At 41.3% G+C, this 27547-nt stretch overlaps 1 protein-coding gene across 6 annotated transcripts in view; it reads left to right on the forward strand.

The window, feature by feature from the left end:
- itprid1 (ITPR interacting domain containing 1) overlaps window positions 1-26930 on the forward strand; it is a 141597-nt gene extending 114667 nt beyond the window's left edge. For all 6 annotated transcript variants that reach the window (XM_073052475.1, XM_073052465.1, XM_073052507.1 and 3 more), the window contains 3 exons: window positions 948-1289; window positions 11157-11225; window positions 24647-26930. In XM_073052475.1, the coding sequence (XP_072908576.1) occupies window positions 948-1289; window positions 11157-11204 (390 nt within the window). In that variant the 3' untranslated portion in view covers window positions 11205-11225; window positions 24647-26930. The remainder of the gene's footprint in view (window positions 1-947; window positions 1290-11156; window positions 11226-24646) is intronic.
- The last annotated feature ends 617 nt before the right edge of the window (window positions 26931-27547 follow it).

Consider the following 27547-nt stretch of genomic DNA (forward strand, 5'->3'; position numbering starts at 1 on the left):
AAAAAATCAATTACAGTAAGTATATATATATATATGAAAGTATATTAAAATGTTAAATATAGTACAAATACAGAAATAATAAAGAAAATGTGAGGTAGTGTTCGCGGGTACAATGACCATTTAGAAATCTTACAGCAGAGGGGAAATAGCTATTCCTGAATCACTGAGTGTATGCCTTTAAACTTCTGCACCTCCTTCCTGATGGTAGCAAGGGTGATGGGGGTTCTTAATAATGGGCGTCACCTTTCTGAGGCATGGCTCCTTGAAAGTGTCTTGGATACTACAGAGGCTAGTACCCAAGATGGAGCTGGCTAATTTTATAACTTTCTGTAGTTTCTTTCAGTCTTGTGCTGTAGTCCCCTCATACCAGACAGTAATGCAGCCTGTCAGAATGCTCTCCATGGCACGTCAATGGAAGTTTTCGAGTATTTTAGCTGACAAACCAAGTCCCATCAAACTCCTAAAGAAATATAGCCACCACCCTGCCTTCTTAATAGCTGTGTCAATATGTTGGGATCAAGTTAGATCCTCAGAGATCTTGACACCCAGGAACTTGAAATTTCTCACTCTCTCCACTTCTGATCTCTCTATGGTATGTGTTCCCTCATCTTACCCTTCCCGAAGTCCACAATCAGCTCTTTCGGCTTGCTGACATTGAGTGCCAGGTTGTTGCTGTGACACCACTCAACTAACTGATATATCTCACTCCTGTACACCCTCTTATCACCATCTGAAATTCCGCCAACAATGAGAATTGTTCAATTACTTGTATCTATTCTGTGTTAGTAAGACATTGTTTTCATCAAACCCCTATTGAATTTCAATAAATATTGCAGTATTTGTATTTAATTTCTTTGCAATCATTTCTGACTTTGATAACTTGAGAAAAGCAGTGATAACACGATCAGGAACATACAGAACTGAATTAAACCTGGTTCTTCTTTCAGCGGTTGCTGAACTTACTGGATGAAGAGTCTGCAGTCAACCCAGACCAGGAAGTGCTGAAGCAAACTGGGGATGTGGTATCAGATAGCCAGCCTTGCCCTTCATCCATCAGTATGACATCAGCGTCAGCAGCCGTCACCAACTCAGAGGAGCTGGAATCAAATCCAGGAAGAAGTCTCTCTATGTATTCCATGTTACGCCGTAGTCTGATCAGTTCACCAGCTACTTCAGCTTCAAATCAAACGGATGCTGAAGCCTGTTCAGAAGCTGTCAAAAATACAGGATTAATCAAAAATAAACCCCATCAGAAAGAAACACTGGAATTCAGAACCATTCTGCAACAGGTAAAAACTTTGCAAATCTTTCTGTAACTTATTTGATTGCAAATTTTTCACAGTTTGCAAGCACTCTAATGCCCTCTCAAAAGTTGTGCATCAGGACTAGGTTTATTATCACTGACATCTGTCGTGAAATTTGTTGTTTGGAGACAGCAGCACAACTCAATACATAAAATCTTGCTATGAGTTACAATAAGAAAAATAGCAAAAAAAGTAAGCAAGAAGTTGTTGGGCTTGAAATTCTGCCCTGTGTTCATTTAGGAAGAGAGACAACCAACACCGGAATATTACAAAACTTGGGTTTATTGCAGAATTCGTAACTGGCACAGCGAATCCACGGAGTCGCTGGAGAAGGCGCGTTCTCCCTTCCCCTTACAATCTGCTCTTATTTATACCCCTTTTCCCCCCAGCACAACCCCCCCGCTACATATTAGGTAATATCGGGCACTTGTGTCCATCTTATTGGCCCGATGCCATACACTCACGAGTTACCTGTTTCTTTTGTTTATTGAATCGCGTGACACTAGTAGTTTCGGTGTAGCGAAATCCCCAGTTTCGCTTCCCCCCCTCCCTCGCATTCCGGTCTCCTAATATTACGTGAGCCACTCCTGACCTGTAATGGCAGTCTCGAATTAACCCTAACATTAACCCTAACATTCCCTCCCTTGGCCTCCCAGAGGCCACATCCCTTACAATCTTTTCCGCGGCTGCCGGGATCAGGCAGGGAGGTGAGCGTCCCCCGGCACTCTTTGGCATGTCCTCCCTATTTGCTTATCCTGATTTGTCCGACCTAGGGTCACAAAATATGGGTAGGGGTTCCCTAAACATCCGCAATTTTTACAAGTAGCATGCAACATTTCAGAAAACTTATTCAAGAACAAATTCACAATCCCCCCCTTGCCATGGTCCATTTCAGTCCGTGTCCTCCCCTTCCACCGGGAACAAGGGTGCCTGGTACGCCGGTGGAGGTCCATCCTTTCCGGTCAAGGCTCGATCTATAGTCCGGATGACTAGGGTCCTGATACAGGGTATGCAACAACAACCACACGTAATAAAGATAGCAATTGAAATAGACAGTCCTAGAGCCGACTGTCCCAGAAACGCTCCCCACTTGCCAGAGGTCTTATTTAGCCAGTAGAAAATTATGCCAGTTATTGTCCCCCTCCCTTCTTACCTTTTAATGCCCTGTTGGAGACCTCGGTGACAGGGTATGGACCATGCCACCGTTTTCCGTTCCAGGTGAGCTTCCCCGGGCCTCGGAGGAACACTTCCACTCCTACCTTGGTGGTGTCTGACCCCTGCGGCTGCTCACTGTTAGATTATTGAACTCGCATAGTTATCAATTTTACCATATTTCTAAAAACTCTCATATACTCTGTTACTCAACACGCAAATGTCTGAGTTTTGGTAACTCGAAATTGAAGTGCTCCATGGCTCCCTAGTACACAGAGAGGATCAAATGTGGGACGGTCTCCTTTCAAAACCTGACCTTCGCGTGGGAGATTTCTCCTCTTAACAACCAGTCTAAGGTAGGCGCCGTCAGTATCCCTGTGTACTACGGTGTACCGCGACACTTTTCTCCTCACTCCTGAGACTTTTATGCCCATCGTGGGCGGCGGGTACCCTCACTCAGAAGACTTTTCCATGGGCGGAGGATCTTCCTAAAAACAGATAAGAGTTAGTACTTACCAGTCACGATTCTGCACCGGGAATGATCTCTCCCAGGGTAATTTGGGGTTGGTGAGGATCCGTCAGCAGACAAGATCTAACTCAGTGATTTAACTATCTAGTGGAAGTCTTCGATATAACAGGCACTTCCTGACCTTAGTCGAGCTTGCGGCCGCAAGTTGTCTGCTGTCGGACCCGCCAGCCTGTGTTGTCTCTCCCTCCCCACGTCGGGGTCACCAAATGTTGGGCTTGAAATTCTGCCCTGTGTTCGTTTAGGAAGAGAGACAACCAACACCGGAATATTACAAAACTTGGGTTTATTGCAGAATTCGTAACTGGCACAGCGAATCCACGGAGTCGCTGGAGAAGGCGCGTTCTCCCTTCCCCTTACAATCTGCTCTTATTTATACCCCTTTTCCCCCCAGCACAACCCCCCGCTACATATTAGGTAATATCGGGCACTTGTGTCCATCTTATTGGCCCGATGCCATACACTCACGAGTTACCTGTTTCTTTTGTTTACTGAATCGCGTGACACTGGTAGTTTCGGTGTAGCGAATCCCCAGTTTCGCTTCCCCCCCCCCCTCGCATTCCGGTCTCCTAATATTACGTGAGCCACTCCTGACCTGTAATGGCAGTCTCGAATTAACCCTAACATTAACCCTAACAAAGTGCAAGAAGAGAGCAAAATAGTGATGGAGCATTCACAAATCTGATGGTGGAGGGAAAGAAGCATCATTATATGTTACATTGTACTGTAACATACACCCAATAGCTATATCATTAGTTACCTCCTATACCTAATAAAGTGCCCACTGAGTGTATGTTCATGGTCTTCTGCTGCTGTAGCCCATCCACTTCAAGGGTCAACTTAGTGTGCGTTCATGGTTGCTCTTCCAAACAGCACTGTTGTAACGTGTGGTAACGCCTTCTTGTCAGCTTGAACCAGTCTGGCCCGTCTGGCCATTCCCTCTTATTAACAAGGCATTTTCCCCCACAAAGCTGGATGTCTTTTTTTATTTCTTGCACCATTCTCTGTAAACTCTAGAGTTTGTTGAGTGTGAAAATCCCCAGAGATCAGAGATACTCAAACCACCCCATTTGGCACCAACAATCATTCCACGGTCAAAGCCACTTAGATCACATTTTTCCCCATTCTGATGTTTGGTTTGAACAACAAATTAACCTCTTGACCATTTCTGCATGCTTTTATGCATTGAGTCACATTATTGGCTGACTAGATGTTTGCCTTAACAAGTTATAAAGTGGCCACTGATTGTAGATCATGCAATAAAGCAATTACTTGAATTGTGATACAACTGTAGAACTGGCCTAGAAACATAGAAACATAGAAAATAGGTGCAGGAGTAGGCCATTCGGCCCTTTGAGCCTGCACCGCCATTCAGTATGATCATGGCTGATCATCCAACTCAAAACCCTGTACCTGCTTTCTCTCCATACCCCATGATCCCTTTAGCCACAAGGGCCATATATAACTTCCTCTTAAATATAGCCAATGAACCGGCCTCAACTGTTTACTGTGGCAGAGAATTCCACAGATTCACCACTCTCTGTGTAAAGAAGTTTTCCCTCATCTCGGTCCTTAAAGGCTTCCCCTTTATCCTTAAACTGTGACCCCTCGTTCTGGACTTACCCAGCATCGGAAACAATCTTCCTGCATCTAGCCTGTCCAATCCCTTTAGAATTTTATACATTTCAATAAGATCCCCCCTCAATCTTTTAAATTCCAGTGAGTATAAGCCTAGTTCATCCAGTCTTTCTTCATATGAAAGTCCTGCCATCCCAGGAATCAATCTGGTGAACCTTCTTTGTACTCCCTCTATGGCAAGAATGTCTTTCCTCAGATTAGGGGACCAAAACTGCATACAATACTCTAGGTGCGGTCTCACCAAGGCCTTGTACAACTGCAGTAGAAGCTCCCTGTTCCTGTACGCAAATCCTTTTGCTATGAATGCCAACATACCATTTGCCTTTTTCACCGCCTGCTGTACCTGCATGCCCACCTTCAATGACTGGTGTACAATGACACCCAGGTCTCGTTGCACCTCCCCTTTTCCTAATTGGCCACCGTTCAGATAATAATCTGTTTTCCTGTTCTTGCAACCAAAGTGGATAACCTCATATTTATCCACATTAAATTGCATCTGCCATGAATTTGCCCACTCACCTAACCTATCCAAGTCACCCTGCATCCTCTTAGCATCCTCCTCACGGCTAACACCGCAGCCCAGCTTCGTGTCATCCGCAAGCTTGGAGATGCTGCATTTAATTCCCTCGTCTAAATCATTAATATATATTGTAAACAACTGGGGTCCCAACACTGAGCCTTGCGGTACCCCACTAGTCACTGCCTGCCATTCTGAAAAGGTCCCGTTTACTCCCACTCTTTGCTTCCTGTCTGCCAACCAATTCTCTATCCACATCAATACCATACCCCCAATACCGTGTGCTTTAAGTTTGCACACTAAGTTCCTGTGTGGGACCTTGTCAAAAGCCTTTTGAAAATCTAAATATACCACATCCACTGGTTCTCCCCTATCCACTCTACTATTTACATCTTGACTATTTGACTAAATGCATAACACGCATAAACTTCATGCCCTAATATCATTAAAATGGCATCTCTAACTATGCAGCACTACATGTTGTTCCTAGCCCCAGCATAAGGATATAAATATAAACATCAGCAGTTTTATGATTACTTAGGAATAGCTCAAGCTGGAAGCAATGATTAAAGATTCTGTCAGTAACTCCTAAGGAAAAGGAGTGCTGGGATTCAAACGCCTGGTATTCATAACTTGTTAAAAGACATGATCAAACTTAGATGAGATTCCCTGGTTTCTAATACAGTTCTAGACACACCTCCACTAGATCAACCCCCTCCGCTCCCATGCTCAAGTCCAGCCTGCCCAACACTGCCATAGCTCGGGCCTTTGAATCCTGGCAACATTGTTAATGTTTTTTGCACTCTTTGGAGAGGGAAGAGGAGAAAGGGCATTTGCCACAGGGGTACAATAAGCCCTCCAGATACACAGAAAAGTAGCAATGGAATAAACAAGAGAAAATCTGCAGATGCTGGAAATCCAAGCAACACACACAAAATGCTGGAGGAACTCAGCAGGCCAGGCAGCATCTAAAGAAAAAAGTACAGTCGACATTTTGGGCCGAAACCCTTCGGCAGGACTGGAGAAAAAAGCTAGGGAGTAGTGGGGGGAGGGGAGAGATAGTCAGCCTTACAGTGAATGCAAATTGTTATTTTACAAAGATTCAAATGCACAGAGTATTTAATAATCTCTGATCTCTAACATGGTGCATTGCAACCCCATTAATCATTACTTATGCCATTTTCCTCACACACTGCTCAGTACAATCACCACCATCACTCATCAGCTAAAAGTCTTTATGAAGAGGAGCTGGAATCTCACAATCTAATGCCCTAACAGAGCAACCTCTACTCCAAGTGCCATTCCTGACATCTCATTGCCTTCACACACAGACAACTGCTCAGCCATGCCACTCAACAATGCACATCACATTCTCTTGCAGGACAATATAGAATCACTATCAACCGACCAATGGGAGATCAGTTTAACTCCCTATCGGGCCACTACCCTCCACCGAGGAAAGATGTGCTGATCCTGTGAGAGTAGCGATCATGGACTCCAGCTAATAGCACTGTGTGGAAGATCAAAGGCAATGGTACTCCCACATCCAATCCACTGCCCTTTCATCCCATGATCTCTGGTAATTCACAAGCTATAGATGGTGAAAGTGTGTAACTGCTCCTCTCACCAGAACACAAGCTATTGCTTTTCTACTAAGAATCGCAAGCCGGGCAACAGTAGCTGAGCAGAAATAGATTTAAAACAATTAAGACCCGACAGCAGAATTGGGCCATTCAGCCCATCAAATCTGCTCCACCATTCCATCATAGCTGATCCCGGATCCCATTCAACCCCATACACCTGCCTTCTCACCATTTCCTTTGATGCCCTGACTAATCAGGAAACTAACAGCTTCTGCCTTAAATATACCCACAGACTTGGCCTCCACCTCAGTCTGTGCCAGAGCATTCCACAGATTTACTACTCTCTGGCTAAAACAATTCCTCCTTTCTTCAGTTCTAAAGGGTCGCCCCTCAAATTTGAGGCGGTGCCCTCTAGTTCTGGATACCCCCACCATAGGACACATCCTCTCCACATCCACCCTATCTTGTCCTTTCAGCATTCAGTAGGTTTCAATGATATCCCCCACATTCTTCTAAATTCCAGTGAGTACAGGCCCAAAGCTGCCAAAAACTCCTCATGTGCTGACCACTTCACTCCTGGAATCATCCTCATGAACCTCCTCTGGACTCTCTCCAATGACAACACATCCTTTCTGAGATACGGGGCCCAAAACTGTTGACAATACTCCAAGTATTACTTGGAGTAATACTTGGCCCGACTAGTGTCTTATAAAGCTTCAGCATTATCTCCTTGCTTTTTTATTCTATTCTCCTTGAAATAAATGCCAACATTGCACTTGTCTTCTTTACCAGACTCAACTTGTAAATTAATCTTCAGGAGGTCTTGCATGAGAACACCTAACTCCTTCTGTACCTCTGATGTTGGAACCTTCTCCCCATTTAGATAATAGTCCTTTTACCAAAATACATTATCATACATTTTCTGACACTGTATTCCATCTGCCACTTTTTTTACCCATTCTTCCAATTTGTCTAACTCCTGCTGCAATGGCATTGCTTCCTCAGTACTACCTACCCCTTCACTTATCTTCGTATCATCCACAAACTTTGCCACAAAATATCAATTCCATTATCTAGATCATTGACAATGTGAAGAGCAGTGGTCCCAGTACTGACCCCTGAGGAACACCACTACTCACTGGCAGCCAACCAGAAAAGGCCCCCTTTATTCCCACTCGCTGCCTCCTGCCTGTCAGCCATCCATGCCAGTACCTTTACTGTAACACCATAGGATTTAATCTTGTTAAACAGCCTCATGTGTGGCACCTTATCAAACGCCTTCTGAAAATCCAAGTAAATGACATCTGCTACCTCTCCTTTGTCTAGCTTGCTTGTTACTCCCTTGAAGAACTCTAACAGATTTGTCAGACAAGATTTCCCTTTACAGAAACCATGCTGACTTCGACTTATTTTATTATTAGTCTCTAAGTACCTCGAAACCTCATCCTTAATAATAGACTCCAACACTTCCCCAACCACTGAGTTTACGCTAACTGGCCTATAATTTCCTTTGTTTTGCCTTCAAAGGTGTCCAAGGTACATTTAATGTCAGAGAAATGTAAACAATATACATCCTGAAATTCTTCTTCTTCGCAACCATCCAATGAAACAGAGGAGTGCCCCAAAGAATGAATGACAGTTAACTGTTAGAACCCCGAAGCCCCCCCCAGCTCCCCCCTCCCATGCGTAAGCAGTAGCAAAGCAATGATCTCCCCTCCCCCACCAGAAAAAAAGCATCAGCGCCCCCCACTGAGCACTCCAGCGTGCAGCAAAGCATCAATAAAGACACAGACTTGCAGTACCCCAAGGACTACTTGTTCACCCGGTAACTCAACATACCGCAGGCTCTCTCTCCCTCGCTGTTAAGGGAAAAAGATGAGTCTGTCTTTCACAGTGAGAGGGGAGACATAACAAACAACTCGCTGATTTATGATGTTAAAAGTCGGTTGTGTCGTTTTTTCTGAGTTCTGTGCCCAAAGAACTTGGGTCTCTGGGCACACAGCCAAAGATTTTCCGTCTGCCATGATATACCAATTTCTTGCAGAGGCACTGACCTCGAGTCTGCCCAGAGCCTCCAGAGCCACGAAATCCCAAAAGTCTGAAGGTGAGCTAATCTTCTAGGCTACGTCCTTGGTATATCGAATAACAGTGAGACTCCGAGAGCCGGACCCATTCCCACAAAGACCCGAAATCAGCGTGTAACTCCAGGTCAGGGTCTTCAAAAAGAGCCTTGAAAGGGAGAAATAGAGATATTAAAGACATAAATAGAGCTGTTTCCGAAGATGCAAGCAAAGGGGTTGTCTTTCTCCCTTCTTAAAGAGTGGAGTGACATTTGCAATCTTCCAGGCCTCCGGGACCATGCCAGAATCAAGTGATTCCTGAAGGAGCATGCCCAATGCACCTGTTATCTCTTCAGCGGCCTCTCTCAGGACTCTGGGATGTAGTCCATCTGGCCCAGGTGACTTATCCAACTTAAGACCTTTGGGTTTGCCTAGCAGATTTTCGTTTGTCCTTTGTAATAGCAAATTATAGAAGATTAGCTTTCATTGGCATCAAAACATCAGAACAAACAGTGAAATGTGTCAGTTGTTTCAAAAACCAAGCAGTCCAAATATGTGCTGGGGGCAGCCCACAAGTGTTGCCATGCTTTGGCACCAACAAGTTACTAACCCTAATCTGTATGTCTTTGGAAACCAGTGCTGGCTCTGTATAAGTCATTGCTCTAACTGCCACCTCGATGGCACCTCATCATTTCACACCCACCTGTTCACTTAGCAGGACTTACAGTATTATAAAGAAAAAGTTGGATTTGGGGCTGAACATGAACGGGGATGTGATGAAGGTTAGAACCAAGTGACATACAGCACTGGCAGGAGTGGTGGTCTGTCCAGGTGCCACTAACCAATGGCAGTGATCTATATAGCTTCTGGTCCAGAAGACTGAGATGAAAACTATACCTGATCAGCCTACAAAGGGATGTCTAATTCAAGCTTAATTGTCATTTCAACCATACATGAGTACTCATAAATATAGCCAAATGAAACAACATTGTTATGGGGGTCAAGGTGCAAAACCCAGTACAGTAACATAGAGCACAAAGCACACCTAGGCACACAAAATAGTATCACAATCATGCAATAAAAGAGACAAAAAAACTTGCATCATCAATCCACAGTCAACTGAAGTAGTCAATGCAAAAATCGGTGAACAGTCGACTCCTCCAGCCCGAACGCTGCACCCCCTTCCCACACCAGTCACCGCAGCTCGAGGCCCAGTTCACACACCTGACTCGGTCGTCTCTCTCCCGCCGACTGTAAAGCAGGCAACCCCGCGGCAGCCTGAGGCCTAGTTCTTGCTGTGACTGAGACCACGCAACTCCTCTGCCATTCGCCTCTGCTCTTAGCCAATAAATCAGCAAAACAAACTTGTGGTATATCAGATTAGCAATGTCCTAAAGGGTCTTTTGATCACAAGAGAAGTCACTAAGATGGCCACTCACTATCTGACTATAAGCTTCTTCATTTTCTCCGCCAGCAAGCCACTCGCTGATGGTGTAGACCTGCAGTACTTTAAGTTCTTATTGTAGGATCTTGCACTCATTAAAAATAGTTTTAATTTGGACAGTGGAGCATGCACAGTGAAATACATGGTATATTGTCTGACCTGCCAGAAACTATATATGAAGTGTAAAGAAACATGGAAACAACCATCTCCTAACCTTGTAAATGTTTTGCATGTGACTTTGATCCATTCCTTTCAGCTTGGAAATGATAACTAGCTCCATTTAACACAACAATATTGCAGTCTATAATAATCTTATGAGAAGTGAAATCTCCTACAGTTGAGATCATTTTACGATACTCACTTAGTGCTCTCAAGACAATGTGGATATATGCTGCACCTCCCCACACTTTAAGGAAACCCTGGCATTTTTCTGAATCCACCTGCTATTGTTGGCTGCTGCTCTATCATTGGGAAAAAGGACGAGTTTGGCCCTTCTTGAGTGGGATGTTTCTGAATTCCACGATATGGTGGTTTGTTGCAAATTATTGTCCATTTCACCTGGAAAGATTGGAGGCAAAGATACTTATGATTGCGGCCTCCCCACTCCTACTACTAATGCAGATCTAAAGCTGCTCTGCACAGGTAGCTCCAATGCAGCATAGGCTTTTTTTCCATTAGCATCTTCTTGAAAAGTTTACTCACACATTAAAAGCTGTTGTAGTAGCTAATGGTGTTATTCCTACGTCACTCAGTTAGCCACTTTAAAGCTTAAAGTGTAATGACTAGTAATGCATTGCAATGCCAAAGTTCAAAATGAGCAATGCAGTTTGTAAAGCCATTTCACAAATGCACATGCTGAAGTGAATTTTCTGGTTAAATTTTTTGGAAATGTTAAATATTTCTGCTTAATAATAGCAAAATATCCATTTCAGATTAAACAATCATTTCAACAGTTCAGATTGGTGGGTGACCATGACTGAACTAAAGACATTTCACACATGGTAAGTTGCAATTTATTCCTGTTCTCTTGTAAAATTTAAGTTGTAAGTGGAATGAAAATCAAAGAATAAGACCTTATTATTTAGACTACTTTCTCTTTCCAATATTTTTATTAATTTACATATAAGAATACAGAGTACAAGAAAAATTAAATCAATACATTTTACTAAATCACATATAAAGACTCCTTACCCTATATTCATAAAGATTAATTAATTTGTAACATTGAAATATAGTAATTTTAATATATTAAAAAAATCTAACCCACTACCAAGACCGAAGCTGATTAGTAAAGAGAAAAAGGGGGAAAAAAAATCAGTCATCATCTGTGCTTTAACAGCAAATCAAAGGTTTTGAAAATAATTCAAAAAAGGTCCCCACAATGTTTGAAAGTCTTGGATAGATTCAGAGATTGAACATCGAATCTTCTCTAAATTTATACATGACATCACATCATATAGTAGGAGGGGCTGCATCTTTCCATTTAAGCAAGAGCGTCCTTCCGGCCATAAGAGAAATAAAAACCAAAATGTGCAAGTCAGATGAGGGAAGTCTCTTTTCATTTGAACAACTGTCAACTAAATATAGTTTAACCAAAACTCATTTTTTTTGATACCTACAAATAAGATTTTTTTTACTGTCTCAAGTAAGTACATTTCCTAAAAGTCCTGATAAGAATCTACTAGATGTAATTTTTAATTTGAAACCTTTTTATAATGGATCTATATCTAATATTTATAATATACTTTTGGGAATGAGAAGTGTTCCTTTAGATAAAATTAAAAATCTTTGGGAACAAGATTTACAGACTTCAGTTTCTGAGGAAAAGTGGAACCAAATTTTTAAATTGGTTAACACTTCATCGTTATGAGCTCGCCACTCTCTTCTACAATTTAAAGTCGTCCATAGGGCCCATATGACCAGGGATAAGTTGTCTCATTTTTATTTAGATATATCTTCGTATTGTGATAAATGTAATAATGGAGAAGCTTCACTCATTCATATGTTTTGGACATGTCTGAGTCTTGGAAAATATTGGAAAAAAGTATTTCCAACTTTCTCGATACTTTTCAAAGTAAACTTTAAGCCTAATCCTTTGACTGTTTTATTTGGTATTGTTGGAGGAAAGGATATTATTTTAGACTACTTTCTCATTCAATTTCCTAATTCAAGCTAGAAAGTTGAATAACACTGCAAGTGTGCAGTGGATTTGCAAAGCACAGACTAATCTGCATGAATAATGTATTTAAAATTCTTGATCCCACAGTAAATTCTTGTGGAATTTATCAAATAGCTTTTCTATAGAAGATGCAATTTCAAAAATCGGGTGTCACTGACTGAAGTCATGGCTGTATCTTTTAAAGGGGGAGTGCTTGTTGTTTCCAAATATTGGTGAGAAGCTTTCTTGAAGCTTGCACAGATTAGCTTAAAAGTATCTCTGAGCCCCTTGTAAACAATGTGAGAAGGTGGAGAGAGGTCTTCAGTTTACCAGGGCTGGGGTGCCACTCAAATCAATAATGATGTGTTGATTAATGGAGGAAGAGCTTGCTCTACATCAATGCCAGCAATTGAGGACGTAAATAACATGCATAAAAATTACTAACATTGATGTGTCAGCAAAGTCATTAGTGAATCCCACAGCGTGACTATGTTATTGGACCAGAAACTCAAAGGCTTCGGTCTAACAATCCTGAGACCTGAAATCAATTTGCAACTCTGCAATTAATATTTTGGTTGCAATCATCAGTATTTTAGTGGAATTTTCACAAAACTATCAGATTGTCATGAAAGATATATCAGGCTTATGGATGAGTTTCATGGGAGGAAGTCTGTCATACTTACTGGTCTGACCTCTATGCGAGCAGTGTGTCTGTTTCTTAAAATGATCATGGAAATAATCCAGAAAGCCATTCAGTTAAGGGCAATGGGAGTTATGTAATAAATACTGGCACAATTAGCAATGGTCTCATTCAAAATATATTATTTCATAAAAATAAGCCTGACAAACCATTCCTTTGTATGCAAAAATGATAGGTGCCTAACAATATTATCCACTATCCTGAATGCCTGCTAACAATTATATTGCTTTGCACACTACACCAACCTTTTCACTCTATCTCACAATTGACATCTATTCACAGCTGCTCAGTCCTGGCATGCATGACATTGAGGCACATTGTACAGTCATTAATGCACATCCCCCCTCACAGAGAAACAAAAGTGGGACATAACCGGCATAAGCTGCAGCAGACTGTTGCCGAACCAGATCGTGACTATTTGTACAAAGCCAGGGGGACAGAGAGTGTCCTGCCAATTATTAGAACAGGAACCATAGAATCCATGATTGATAGTAATGTAGAGAGTCCTGAAGCTGATTTTATGTAGATATTTGGCCATATTTGTTGTGTAGGGAGTAAGTGATCGTGCACACAGATACTAATGGTATGCACAAATATAACTGGTACACATTTGTAAGGTGTTGTTGAATGGTTATTTGAATAGAGCTTGGAATAATGAAGTACTCAGTCTTACCTTCAAGATTCTTGATGAAGCATCAGCTCTGATAATCAGCCACATAGAGAATATAATAGGGTTTTTGAGAGTTTTTCAGTCACTCACAGAACGTTGGTGTTGCAAGCTGATCAACAGTTCAAGTTAAATGCTCTTGGGATGGTGGTAGGGATCAACCTTCTTGACCCTGACTGTGCTTATCATAAAGATATTCTCATTGTGCAGTCATGGGATGTTGCAGCTACACAAAATATCAGCCACCGGAAAAATACAAACGTATATAGGGTGATGTGTGGGTTGAAGGCAAACTTGTATGTGATCTTCAACTTAAAGTATTGATATTTTTTCTCCCCTTGGGTACTGCCTGACCTGTCAAGTTTTCCCAGCATTATTGGTTTTTATTATTGGTGTGTTAGTTTGCTTCTTGAAATTTGTCTAGCATATCTCAACTGCTCACAAAATTAGAGCAGCCTCAATTCCAACAGGATTTTTGCAGGCTGCCATATGTAACACATAATTGTTTACTGCTACTTTGGTGAAGTCAGAACAAATGTCAACCAGCAAAGTGGGGAACTTTTGATTTTAGATCATAAGACATAGGAGAATTAGGCCATCTGGCCCATTGAGTCTGCTCCACCATTCAATCATGGCTGATCTTTTTTTTCTCCCCCTCAACCCCAGTTCCTGGCCTTCTCCCCGTAACCTTTGATGCCATGTCCAATCAAGAACCTATCAATTTCTGCCTTAAATACACCCAACGACCTGGCTTCCACAGCTGTATGTGGCAACAAATTCCACAAACTCACCACCCTTTGGCTAAAGAAATTTCTCAGATTTTTGGGTTAATGCAGTTTTTGGTTTTATGCCTGAAAGGTATTAAGGCTTATCATTCCAAAACTAACGAAAGAAAAATTAGAGAGCCCAGGAAAAACATTTACTTCATTTTTACTTTAGTGAGGCATGCATATATGACGTGGTTGTGTAATGATGAATGCCACTAACACACATATTACACACTGTCTAACCTATAATGAATTATGTCAATAAACAAAACTTAATCCGACAATCTATTTATAATATTACTCAAACATTACTGAAATATTAAAAACACAACACTCCTTCCTGCTTAGCTAAATCACTATTGAATACATCTCAACACAAATATATAACATATACTTCGTGTTGAGTATATACATATACATATTGTATATTGTATATGTATAAGTATATAGATATACATATTGCTCTCTAGTCATCTATATTGCATATATAATCACTGTGGAAGATTTCTTAATCTTGAGGGAAAATGTCTTTCCTGACAATGGGGTTCAATCTGAGAGACTTGTGGCTGTGAAACAATCTCATGTTCTGGAGCTTCCTCCATGGTGGTTGTAGGAGTTAACTCTGGGACTGCAGGACGTGGTTCTGACAGCTCTGGACATTTTTCTTCACTTAACAATTGACTCTGCTCTCCTCAGCTGATCAACGTGTCATCTCCACTGGGTAGCTCCACTGAGTAGTCCAGTTCTGTCCTTAATCTATCCAAGTACCCACTTTTGATCACCTCTGTACTCACCCTTTGCCAGGACTGCTGGTCCAGAGTGAAACATCGAACATCCTTGTTTGAGGAGCCTATAATTTGTCTCAACTGCCTGTCCTGTATACTCCTTCTGAGATTGGGTTTGAGAAGATCTAAAAGTGTGAGAGCAAGGGACAACCCCAGAACAGCATAGCTGAGGTGGGGTGTGCTGCGTTGCAAATTGCAAGAAGGAAATTGACGAGCTTGTGATTCAGTGTCAGTGTAGTGTGTTCTGCTGACATTGCTCACAGCGTTTTCTTTAGACTCTGGACAAACCTTTCCACCAAGCCATTTATTAGCTGAATGATACAGGACAGATGTACTGTAATATGTCTTATTCCATTCATTTTCAGGAATGATTGAAACTGTTCCACAAAAATTGGGTTCCATTGTTACCAACTAGGTGTTCCAGAAAACCAGTCCTTGAGAAGATGTTTGACAGACAGACAGACATACTTTATTGATCCTGAGGGAAATTGGGTTTTGTTACAGTCGCACCAACTGAACACATCAACAATGTGTCAGGCTGTAATGGAAGATATTAGGAGCAATTCTGGCCACTTTGTATCTGCATGCACTACTATCAAAAAATTGTGCCCATGATGACAAAATCCACATGAATCCTTTGCCAGGGCAATGCAGGCCATTCCCAGGTATGGAGGGGTGTTGCTCTTAGCATATTCTGGATGTGTTGGCATCCCAAACAGTGCATGACAAGCTGCTCGATCTGCTGATCCGACCCAGGCCACCAGTTAAAGCTTTGAGCTAACACTTTCATTTTGATCACTCCAGGTGATCGGCATGTAGCTCCTCCAAAACTTTAGCTCTCATCTTGGATGGTACAACAACTCCCAATTCCAAGATATGGCAACCCCACCCATCAAGGGCAAGTTAATTCCAGCACTGGTAAAAGTGGGGGAACTGGAATTACTGCTTTATATTCCAACCTGAGACAGCGTGGGATATTTCCTGGTTTCCCTTTGGAATATCTCCAGTATAATAGGGAGACTTTTGATTTGCATTTGGGAGAATATGTCAAGTGGAGTGTCCTCTTTTGTAAAATTTTCAAGTATTTATTTTTCCAAGTGTAAACAGGAAAACAAATCTGAATTTCTATGATTAAATTCAATCTTGCAATTGTATCGTTGAAGAAAAGGAGCCCAAATCTGCATTAGTGGTTTTGCTGCTCATGGAACACCCTTCTGTGGATTGAAAATGGACACTAGTGGCTGATGATCAGTATTGAGTGTAAACTCTCTCCCATACAAGTACTACTTGAAATGTTTTACACCCCAAACCAGAATCAAGGCCTCTCTGTCAATCTGCGTAATGTTTCTCTGCAGTGATAGGGGAACGTGATGCAAAGGCTATGGGGCAATTACATCCATCACTCATAATGTGTGACATGACTGCACCTACGCCATAAGGCAAGGCATCACAGACAAGCATCAGTGGGTAATGTGGATCATAATGTATGAATACAGTGGCTGATGTCACCATTTCCTTTGCCCTTTGGAAAGCCACTTCACACTGCTTCATCCATTGCCATTTTTCCCAAACTGCAGTAATAAATTCAAGGGGTGGAGCACAGCAGCCAGGTTTGGCAGGAATCTCTGAGAGTAATTGACAAATTCTAAAAGGACCACAACTGTGACACGTTCTTTGGCCTTGGGGCACCACCACTGCATGAATTTTCTCAGCACACTTGTGTAAATGCTTGTGCAGTAAGTGATGCTTGGTTTAAAGTATTCACACTTGTGCCATGCTCTGAACCCATAATCTTCTATCATTTGAACACTATCTTCAGAGTTTGGAGATGTTCCTTGTCATTTTCATTGGTAACAATGGTAACGTCCAAGTATCATTGAGCTCCTGGGCAGCCTTGCAGCACTGGTCCATAGCTTCCTGCCAGAGTGCAGGTGCAGATGGCTTTCCAAAAATAAGCTTATTATAGTGATAAGGCCCTTTGTGAGTGATTATGATGAGAAACACTTTGGACTCTTCTTCCATCTCCACCTGTATGTAGGACTCAGAAAAGTCCATTTTGCAGAAGTGTTTCCCCCCTGAAAGGTTTACAAAGATGTCCTCTATCCTGGGCAGAAGGAATTGATCTACTTTCAGTGTTAGGGTGACGGTGAGCTTAAAATCACCATGGATCCTGACAGACCCGTCCCTCGAGCCTGTCAAGCTCTTTGTACATGTCCTACTTTGTTGCATTTTCTGCAAATTTCATCTTTAAACCTACACTGGGCTGGTATACATGAGCCACTGCTCCAACTGTAACACAATTGGTTCAGCCAGACAAGTTTCTGTTTAGAAGCTGCAATTTTGTTCACACCCACTTGCATTCGCACTGCAACTCAATTGCATTTCTGGTTGCTGTTTCCATTGAAGCATCAATTTCAACTACTCCTTTAAATATGAGTTGTGCTTCATTTGGGAGTCATTTTTGAATGCTTTTTTGTAAGATTCTACAAACTTAACGTGTCTATCTTTCTAATGTAGTCAGCCATTTCTACTTGTTTTTATTGTTATTATCATCCTACACTCACTATTTATAAACCCACGAACTCTGTCCATTTTCTGCCTTTTTAACTCTACTGTCTTTTTCCCCTTGTGAAGAAAAATCGTGCTGTGCTTCTACAGATAGGGAATTATCTCAGGTTTGTTTTAAAACTTATTTGTTGCCACTGTTAAGTTTTGTAACTCCAAATCTAATCAAAAGAAAAACATGGGAGCCCATAAAAATGAGACTTTTTCATTTTTACTTTAGTGAGACACACAAATATAATGTGGTGGCATAATGACTTATGCTATTCATGTACTTCTTTCATATAACCTGTATTGAATTATATAAACAAAAAATGAATGCTTAATTAAACAATATATTTACAATATTACTCAAAAATTGCTGAAATATTAAATACACAACAAAAGAGTATTTAAGTGCAGGGCCTCAAAGATGCAAGCATTAATAGAGAGCCCTCATAACCTCCTATCAGATCTCACTTCCATGGAAGCTAATTCCTGTTCACTGTTCTTCAGAAGCCTGCACAAGCTCCTCTGCCGTATCTCCCAGGAGTCTGCCAGCCCTCCCCTCTAACCACTGCTGCATTCACTCATGCCTTGCTAACGCTCCCCATGAAAAGAGTGCTGGTTCACATTGCCATGTGATCCTCTGAGAACTTTTTTTCTTGAGCCAAGAGCTATGAGAAAAGGTACTACTAGGAAAGAAATTCAACCAAGCCATTCCTGAAAAGCAGGTTTGCATGAGGAAAACTATTAGTGCAGTTTTAGAACTTCAAAGCATTTTGAGTAATGATCGAGAGTTTAGTCCTGAGGCTGTCCATTGGTCATGGATGTTGTGTCCTAGTTGTCTGCATATAGGCAGGCCAGTACACAAGCAAGCGAAGTACGATATGGTGAGCAGTCTCCCCTTCACCATGCGACTGTTGGATCCAAAGGAACAGCAGAGACTGATACAGTTTGGCACCTGTGGTATCGCAGGAATTGCAGTCATTGTTGAACTCAATGTAGTTAGGGATTACAACTCCAGATTTTTCCTCGGGGTTTACACCCAAAGTCTTCCCCATGAGTGAGTATAGCTGCAAGGCAGCGGAGATCTGAGATCAGAGTTTTCCTTCTCTTAGATGAGCTGCCAAATATGGCTGACAAGCCTCATAGTGTCATAGAATCATAGAAAACATCAGCACAGAAACAGCCATTTGGCCAGTCTAGTCTGCTGCGAACCACTAATCTGCCTAGTCCCATTGGCCATGGCCCTCCATACACTTCTCATTCAAGTACTATCCAAGTTCCTCTTCAATGTTGAAATTGACCCCACATCCACCACTTTCACTGGCAGCTTGTTCCGTGCTCTCACCACCCTCTGAGTGAAGAAGTTCCTTTTCATGCTTCTCTTAACCATTTCACCTTTCAGCTTTAACCCATAACCTCTAGTCTCATTTCTGGGAAAAGACTGTTTGTACTTACCTTATCAATACCCCTCATAATTTTATATACCTCTATAAAATCTTCTCTCAGTCTTTTATACTGTAGAATAATGTCCTATCATATTCAACCTTTCCTTAATTCAAGTCCTCAAGACCCAGCAAATCTCTTATTCAATCTTAGTTACATCTTTCCTGTAGACAAGTGACCAAAACTACACACAATACTCCAAATTAGGTCTCATCAACTTCTTGTACAATTTCAACGTAACATCCCAACACCTGTGCTCAATACATTAATTTATGATGGTCAAAGTGCCAAAAGCTTTCTCTACAACCCTATCTATCTGTGATGCCACTTTCAAGGAATTATAGATTTATTGATCCCTTTTTTCTACCGACCTCCTCAGTGCCCTACCTCACATTGTGTAAGACCTACCAAAAGGTTGGTTCTCCCAATCTGCAACACCTCACACTTGTCTGCATTAAATTCCATCTGCCGTTATTCAATCCATTTTTCCACCTGGTCCAGGTCCTACTGAACACTTTGATAGCCTTCCTCACTGTTTTCTACACCTCCTATCTTGGTGCCATCCACAGATTTGCTGATCCAGTTTCACACATTATCATTCAGATTGTTGATATAGATATGGATGACAAACAACAATGGACCCAGCACTGATCCCTGCGGCATTCCACTACTCACAGGCAACTATAAGACCATAAGATTTAGGAGCAGAATTAGGCTCCTTATCCCATCAAGCCTTCTCCACTATTTCATCATGACTGATCCATTTCCCCCCTCAGCCCCAATCTCCTGCCTTCTCCCCATATCCCTTCATGCCCTGACTAATCAAGAATCAATTAACCTCTGCCTTAAAATACTTACAGACTTGGCCTCCATAGGAGGCCACATGGCAACAAATTCCACAGATTCATCACACCCTGGATGAATAAATTCTTCCTCATCTCTGTTCTAAAAGGACTCCCCTCTATTCCGAGGCTGTCCCCTCTGGTCTTAGACTCCTCCACCGTAGGAAACATCCTCTCCACAGCCACTCTATCAAGGCCTATCAACATTCAACAGGTTTCAATGAGGTCACCTCTCATTCTTCTGAATTTCAGTCAGCAGAGGCCCAGAGTGATCAAACACTCATGTGACAAGTTTTTCAATCCCAGATTCATTTTTGTGAATGTTCTTTGAACCCCCTCCACTATCAGCACATCCTTTCTATCCTTTCTTACATAATGGGCTCAAAACTGCTCGCAAAACCAAGTGAGGCCTCACCAGTGATTTATAAAGCCTCAACATTACATCCTTGCTTTTGTATTTAGATATGTTAGATATGGCCCTTGTGGCTAAAGGGATCAGGGGGTATGGAGAGAAAGCAGGTACAGGGTTTTGAGTTGGATGATCAGCCATGATCATACTGAATGACGGTGCAGGCTCGAAGGGCTGAATGGCCTACTCCTGCACCTATTTTCTATGTTTCTATTCTAGTCCTCTTGAAATGAATGTTAACATCACATTTGCCTTCCTCACCACTGACGCAACCTGAAAATTAAACTTTAGGGAATCCTCCGCAATAACGCCCAAGTCCCTTTGCACCTCATATATTTGAAATTTCTCTCCATTTAGAAAATAATCTTAGCCTTTATTTCTTCTACCAAAGTGCATGACCATACACTTCCTGACACTGTATTCCATCTGCCTTTCACCTAATCTGAGTCAATTCTTCTGTAGCCTCCCTGCTTCCTGAGAATTACCTGCCTCTCCACCCACCTTTGCATCCACTACCACTCTTTGGCTTCTCCCCTGAACCCGATGTCTAATCCAATTTATTAGCTCATCTTGAATGACAAGCAACGGAACCTTCTTGACCAACCTCCCATGCGGGATCTTGTCAAAGGCCTTGCTAAAGTCAATGTAGACAACATCCACTGCCTTTCTATCATCAATGTTCCTGGTAACTTACTCAAAAAACACGACTGACCATGCACAAAGACACGTTGACCATTCCTAATAGTTGCAGGGAACACCTTGTCAGGCCCTGGGGATTTATCCACCCTAATTTTCCTCAAGGTAGCAAGTACCTCCTCCTTTGTAAGCTTTATAGTGTGTATATTTTGTGAAGAAAAAGCATTTCAGGATGTATATTGTATACATTTTTCTGATATTAAGTTTGAAACTTGCTGCTGCATCTCCTCATGTCTATAGATTCTGTGCCTCTCTCCGGAGTAAATACAGATGCAACTTGCATATCAATGTGTACACAAACCCAGAACCACTAGCTTTAAGGCGCCAGTAACCAAACGTTACCTCTTCTCCTGTCTGTAGAAATGGTTCTACCAGGCCTAGCAGCTAAGCTACACATGAAAGCCAGGAGCTGGATTTGGTTACCAGAGGCTATTTGACATACAGCTATTGGGAGAATTTAATGTACAGTGGGAGCTTACTCCCACCAACTTCCCACCCCTCCAGCTATGACAACCTTAAGGAACCAAGAGTTTGCTAATATCATCTTAAAGCAGATCGTGGTTGAGCCCACCAGAGGATCAGCTATTCTGGATTGGGTGTTGTGCAATGAACCAGAATTGCTTAGAGAGCTTAAGGTATAAGAACCCTTTGGGGAATATGATCAAATTCACCTGAAATTTGAGAAGGAGAAGCTAAAATCAGATGTATCAGTATTACAGTGGAGTAAAGGGAATTACAGAGCTATAAGAGAGGAGTTGATCAGAATTGAATGGAAAAGAACACTGGCAGGATGACAGCAGAGCAGCAAAGGCTGGAATTTCTGGCAGCAGTTCAGAAGGCACATAATATATATGCTGTATATGTCCCAAAGAGGAAGAAGTATTCTAAAAGAAAGATGACACAACCATTATTAACAAGAGAAGTTAGGGGACTGGGAAACTTTTAAAAACAAACAGAGGCAACTAAAAAAGTTATTAAGAAGGTAAAGATGGAATACAAAAGTAAGCTAGCCAGTAATATTAAAGAGGATACCAAAAGCTTTTTCAAATATATAAAGTGTAAAAGAGAGGTGAGAGTGGATATCAGACTGCTGAAAAATGATCCTGGAGAGGTAGTAATGGGGGACAAGGCAAACTGAATAATATTTTACATCAGTCTTCACTGTGGAAGACACCAGCTGTATGGTGGAAGTTGTAGGTGTCGGGGCATGAGCTGTGTGAAGTTACCATTATTAGGGAGAAGGTTCTTGGGAAACTGAAAGGTCTGAAAGTAGATAAGTCATCTGGACTAGATGGTGTACACCCCAGAGTTCTGAAAGAGGTGGCTGAAGAAATTGTGGAGGCATTAGTAATGATCTTTCATGAAACACAAGATTCTGGAATGGTTCTGGACAAGATTGAAAAATTGTAATTGTCTCTTTACCCTTCAAGAAGGGATAAAGGCAGAGGAAAGGAAATTATAGGCTAGTTAGTCTGACATCAGTTATGTTGGAGTATATTTTTAAGAATGTGGTTTTGGGGTACTTGGAGGCACATGATGAAACAAGCTGCAGTTAGCATGGTTTCCTCAAGGGAAAATCCTGTCTGACAAATCTGTTGGAATTCTTTGAAGAAATAACAAGCAGGATAGACAAAGAAAAACCGGTTGATGTTATGTAATTAGTTTTGCAGAAGATCTTTGACAAGATGCCACACATGAGGCTGCTTAACAAACTACAAGCTCATGGTATTACAGGGAAGATGCTGGCATGGATAAAGCAGTGGCTGACTGGCAGAAGACAGAGTGGGAATAAAGGGAGCCTTTTCTGGTTTGCTGCCATTGATTAGCGGTGTTCCACAGGGGTCTATATTGGGACCGATTCTTTTTAACTTATATGTTAATGTTTCGGGTGATGGAATTGATGGCTTTCTGGTAAAGTTTTCAGATAACACGAAGAATGGTGGAGGGGCAGGTAGCTTTGAGGAAGTAGAGAGACAACAGAAGGACCGAGACAGATTAAGAGAATGGGCAAAAAAGTGGCAGATGGAATACAGTGTCAGAATATGTATGGTAATGTTCTTTGGAAGAAGAAATGAAAAGGTTGATTATTTTCTAAATGGAGAAAAAATACAAAAAAACCGAGGCACAAACGGACTTAGAAGTCCTTATGCAGGATTCCCTAAAGGTTAATTTGCAGGTTGAGTCAGTGGTGAGGAAGGCAAATGCAATGTTAGCATTCATTTCAAGAGGACTAGAATATAAAGCAAGAATGTAATGTTGAAACATTATAAAGCACTGATGAGGCCTCACTTGGAATATTGTGAGCAGTTTTGGGTCCCTCATTTCAGAAAGGATGTGCTGAAACTGGACTGAGTTCAAAGAGGTTCACAAAAATAATTCCAGGTTTGATCAGCTTGTCATATGAAGAGCAATTGATGGCTCTGGGCCTGTATTCACTGGAATTCTGAAGAATAAGGCTGACCTCATTGAAACCTGTCGAATGGTGAAAGGCCTTGATAGAGTGGATGTGGAGAGGATCTTTCCTACGGTCGGAGATTCTAAGACCAGAGGGAACAGCCTTGGAATAGAGGAGCGTCCTTTTAGAATGGAGAAGAGGAGGAATTTCTTCAGCCAGAGAGTGTCGAATCTGTGGAATTCATTGCCACAGGCAGAGGTTCATAGATTCTTGATTGTTCAGGGCATGAAGGGATGCGAAGAGAAGGCTGGAGACTGGGGCTGACAGGAAAACTGGATCAGCCATAATGAAATGGCAGCGCAAAGTCAATGGGCCTAGATCTGTTCCTATATCTTATGGTCTTACAGTCTCAGTGACTTTCTGGCCCCAGTTTTCCCGTGCACAATGTACAAGTGACATTAGCTAGAAAATAGTACTGGAGGAAGATAGCTGTCACCCCAAGCATGATAAAGCAAGTCTCAACACATTAGTTAATTTGCCTAGGAGTGTGTAATGCTATAAATTCACAACTGATACTGGAGGCAAATTGATACTCAACAGAAGTACAATAATTCAAGCCTGTTGGAGAAGTATCTGTTGAACAAATTTACTTTCATGGGAACTAGTTGAACTTATTCAATCCTTTGAAGGAGAAAATATTGGATCAGCTTTATTGGTTACCATTTAAATCCAGTCTGGGACCTGATGTTTGGCTGCAGGAAATGAACCTTACACTTTCCTCCTGTATCTCTATATTCAAGTGGAGATCTTTTTCTTTGTTTACAGCTCCATTTCCTTTACTTTCCCTGATCGTGCTACCATAGTGACTCATGACATCAATGTCTTCTGTCTGTGTACCGTTTGATTGCATGAAAAAATCATTTTCTACATAGCCAGTGGGACTTTGTGGGTGTATATTATATTTTATTTACTAATGGAATATTTCTAAATTATTGATATCTTCATTGCAGATTCAAACACAAAATCCTGAAAATTTCCATTAAATGAAGCAACTCATCAAAGCAATGCAACAGAAATCCGAAGGGAACATTGCATGGGAAAAAAGAATCTTTTTTACTGAGACTGCACACCTCCCATATTTCCTCGTCTTGTGAGCCACTGTGAACTCAACTTCTGAATCAAGCTCTTCCACCAATCACAACTCTTCATTGCTTAGTTAAAACATGTAAGCTGATGACAATTTTTTTAAATGCCAACTTTAATAATTTATTCTGAAAGCTTCACGTGGAATTTACTGCAGTTTGCTCCCATTTGTTGGAGTTGTACTCTGCTGCTATTGTTGCTGTTACTTAGAATTAAACACTGTAAACTTCACTTGGATGTACATCTTTAGCATTTAAAATACAATTAAAGGACCAGGACACTTAGAAGTAATTAAGTTTTCATTTTAATGAAGTATCTTCTTTAGTAAAGACAATGTTCACATGTAGAGAGTAGTGGGTCCATGCCCATTGAATACATGCCAATATTACTGCCATTTACAAACACTTGGCCCTTAGCCTCCTATGCCATGTTGGTGTGAGAGTGTTTCTAGATATTTCTTAAATGTTGTGAGTACCTTCCCCAACACCCCACTCTAGTAGGTGTTCCAGACTAAAAGCACCCTTTATGAATCTAAATAATGCTTTCACAGATCCCTCTATACTGTACCTCTTACCCACTTATCCTAAACCTATGTCCTTTCATTCCAGGTTCCTCTGCTGTGGAAAATTTTCCTTCTATCTGTCCTATCTATCATCATCACCATCAGGTGCCATGCCCAGTTTGAGCTTTGACTGCCATGGCCCACACACTCCTGTTTCAGGTCAAGTGGATCAATTCATTGGTATTCATTTCCAGTTCTCTGGTACTGGCTCCATCATCATTTGTCTTTGCCTTCCACTTGCTTTCCTCCCTTCAATCTTTCCCATAATTACCATGCATTCTAACTCCTCTTTCCTAATCATATGTCCAATGAAGTCACATTGCCTTTTCATGAACTCATACATTATTCTCTTTTTGTGCTGGCTCTGTTCATGACATCCTCATTAGATATTCATTTTGTCCATGATATTCTTAGCATCCTCCTCAAAAACCAGATTTCTGCTGCTTCAATTCGTTTCCTCATGTTACTGATATTGTTCAATATTCTGAGCCATATGACATAACCGGATAAACATTTCAGTACTCTGAGGCGAGCTGTCATGCTTAGTTTAGTGTTGGTCAGTATACTCTTCATTCTTGTAAAGGTGTCTTTTGCCATCCCTATTCTTCTTTTGATGTCCATGTCGCACCTGCCATCTGATGTCACCCAGCTTCCTAAGTAGCAAACGTTCTGTACTTGTTTTATGTCTTCCCTGTTTATTTTCAGTCTGCAGATAGGATTCTCCTTTTTGGATATCACCATACATTCTGTCTTTTTGCAATTGATAGATAGGCCCATTTTTGCACTTTCTTCAACAACAATATCAAGTAAGTTTTGTAGTTCTTCCTCTGTACTTGCAATTAACACAGCGTCATCCGTGTATCAAAAATTATTGATGTTTTCACCGCCAACTTTGATACCCAAGATGTCTCTTATTTTTTGTAATATTGTTTCACTGTACACATTAAACAAATCAGGGGAGAAAACACACTCTTATCTAATGCCTCTCTTGATTTTCGTAAACTGACTCACTTCTCCATCTATTCTTACAGAGGCAGTTTGTTCCCAGTACAGATTTCTGATTAAGTGGAGGGCTTTCGAATCTAGATCTAGAGTTTCCTGTAATATTTCAAATAACTTATTGTGTTTCACTTTATGAAATACTTTTGTGTAGTCAATAAAACAAACAAATCTTCTTGCACTTGAATAGCTTGTTCTGATAGTATCCTTAACATCAATATCGCATTTCTTGTATCTTTGTCTTTCACAAAACCACATTGTTCTTTACCTATTTCAGCTTGTATCTTACTTTTAGCTCTTGTCATCAAAATTCTTAGAAGTATCTTAGTGATATGACTCATTAAACTGATGGTCATATGTAATTCACATTCTATTGCTCCAGGTTTCTTAGGGACTGTCATATGTTGAAAGATTGGAGCGACTGGGCTTGTATGCACTGGAATTTAGAAGGATGAAAGGGGATCTGATTGAAACATATAAGATTATTAAGGGATTGGACACGCTGGAGGCAGGAAGCATGTTCCCGCTGATGGGTGAATCCAGAACTAGAGGCCACAGTTTAATAAGGGGTAGGCCATTTAGAACAGAGATGCGGAAAAACTTTTTCACCCAGAGAGTGGTGGATATGTGGAATGCTCTGCCCCAGAAGGCAGTGGAAGCCAAGTCTCTGGATGCATTCAAGAGAGAGTTAGATAGAGCTCTTATAGATAGCAGGGTCAAGGGATAATGGGAGAGGGCAGGAACAGGGTACTGATTGTGTATGATCAGCCATGATCACAGTGAATGGTGGTGCTGGCTAGAAGGGCCAAATGGCCCACTCCTGCACCTACCGTCTATTGTCTATTGAAGAGTGATACTGATTTTTTCATCTCTTCTGGTATTACTCCATTCTCATAAATTTAATTGATTAAATCAGTAAGTGTTTCAATTCCATAATCTTCAAGGGCGATAATTTGTTCTATTACTAATTCGTCAGGAACTGCTGCTTTTCCTTTCTTCATCTTATTTATTGCATTATGAACTTCAAATTTTAAAATACTTGGACCTTCAATGTTCTTCTTAATTTCTGGTTTTTCGCCTCGATCGTCTTCAAACAATTCCTGAATATACTCAGTCCGTCTGTTCATAATCTCATCTTTTTCCATGATAATGGTACCGTCCTTTGCTTTCAAACATCCACCTGAAGTACAGAGGAGCTTTTTACCAG

The sequence above is a fragment of the Hemitrygon akajei genome, chromosome 1 (genome assembly GCF_048418815.1).
Source record: "Hemitrygon akajei chromosome 1, sHemAka1.3, whole genome shotgun sequence".
Lineage (NCBI taxonomy): Eukaryota > Metazoa > Chordata > Chondrichthyes > Myliobatiformes > Dasyatidae > Hemitrygon > Hemitrygon akajei.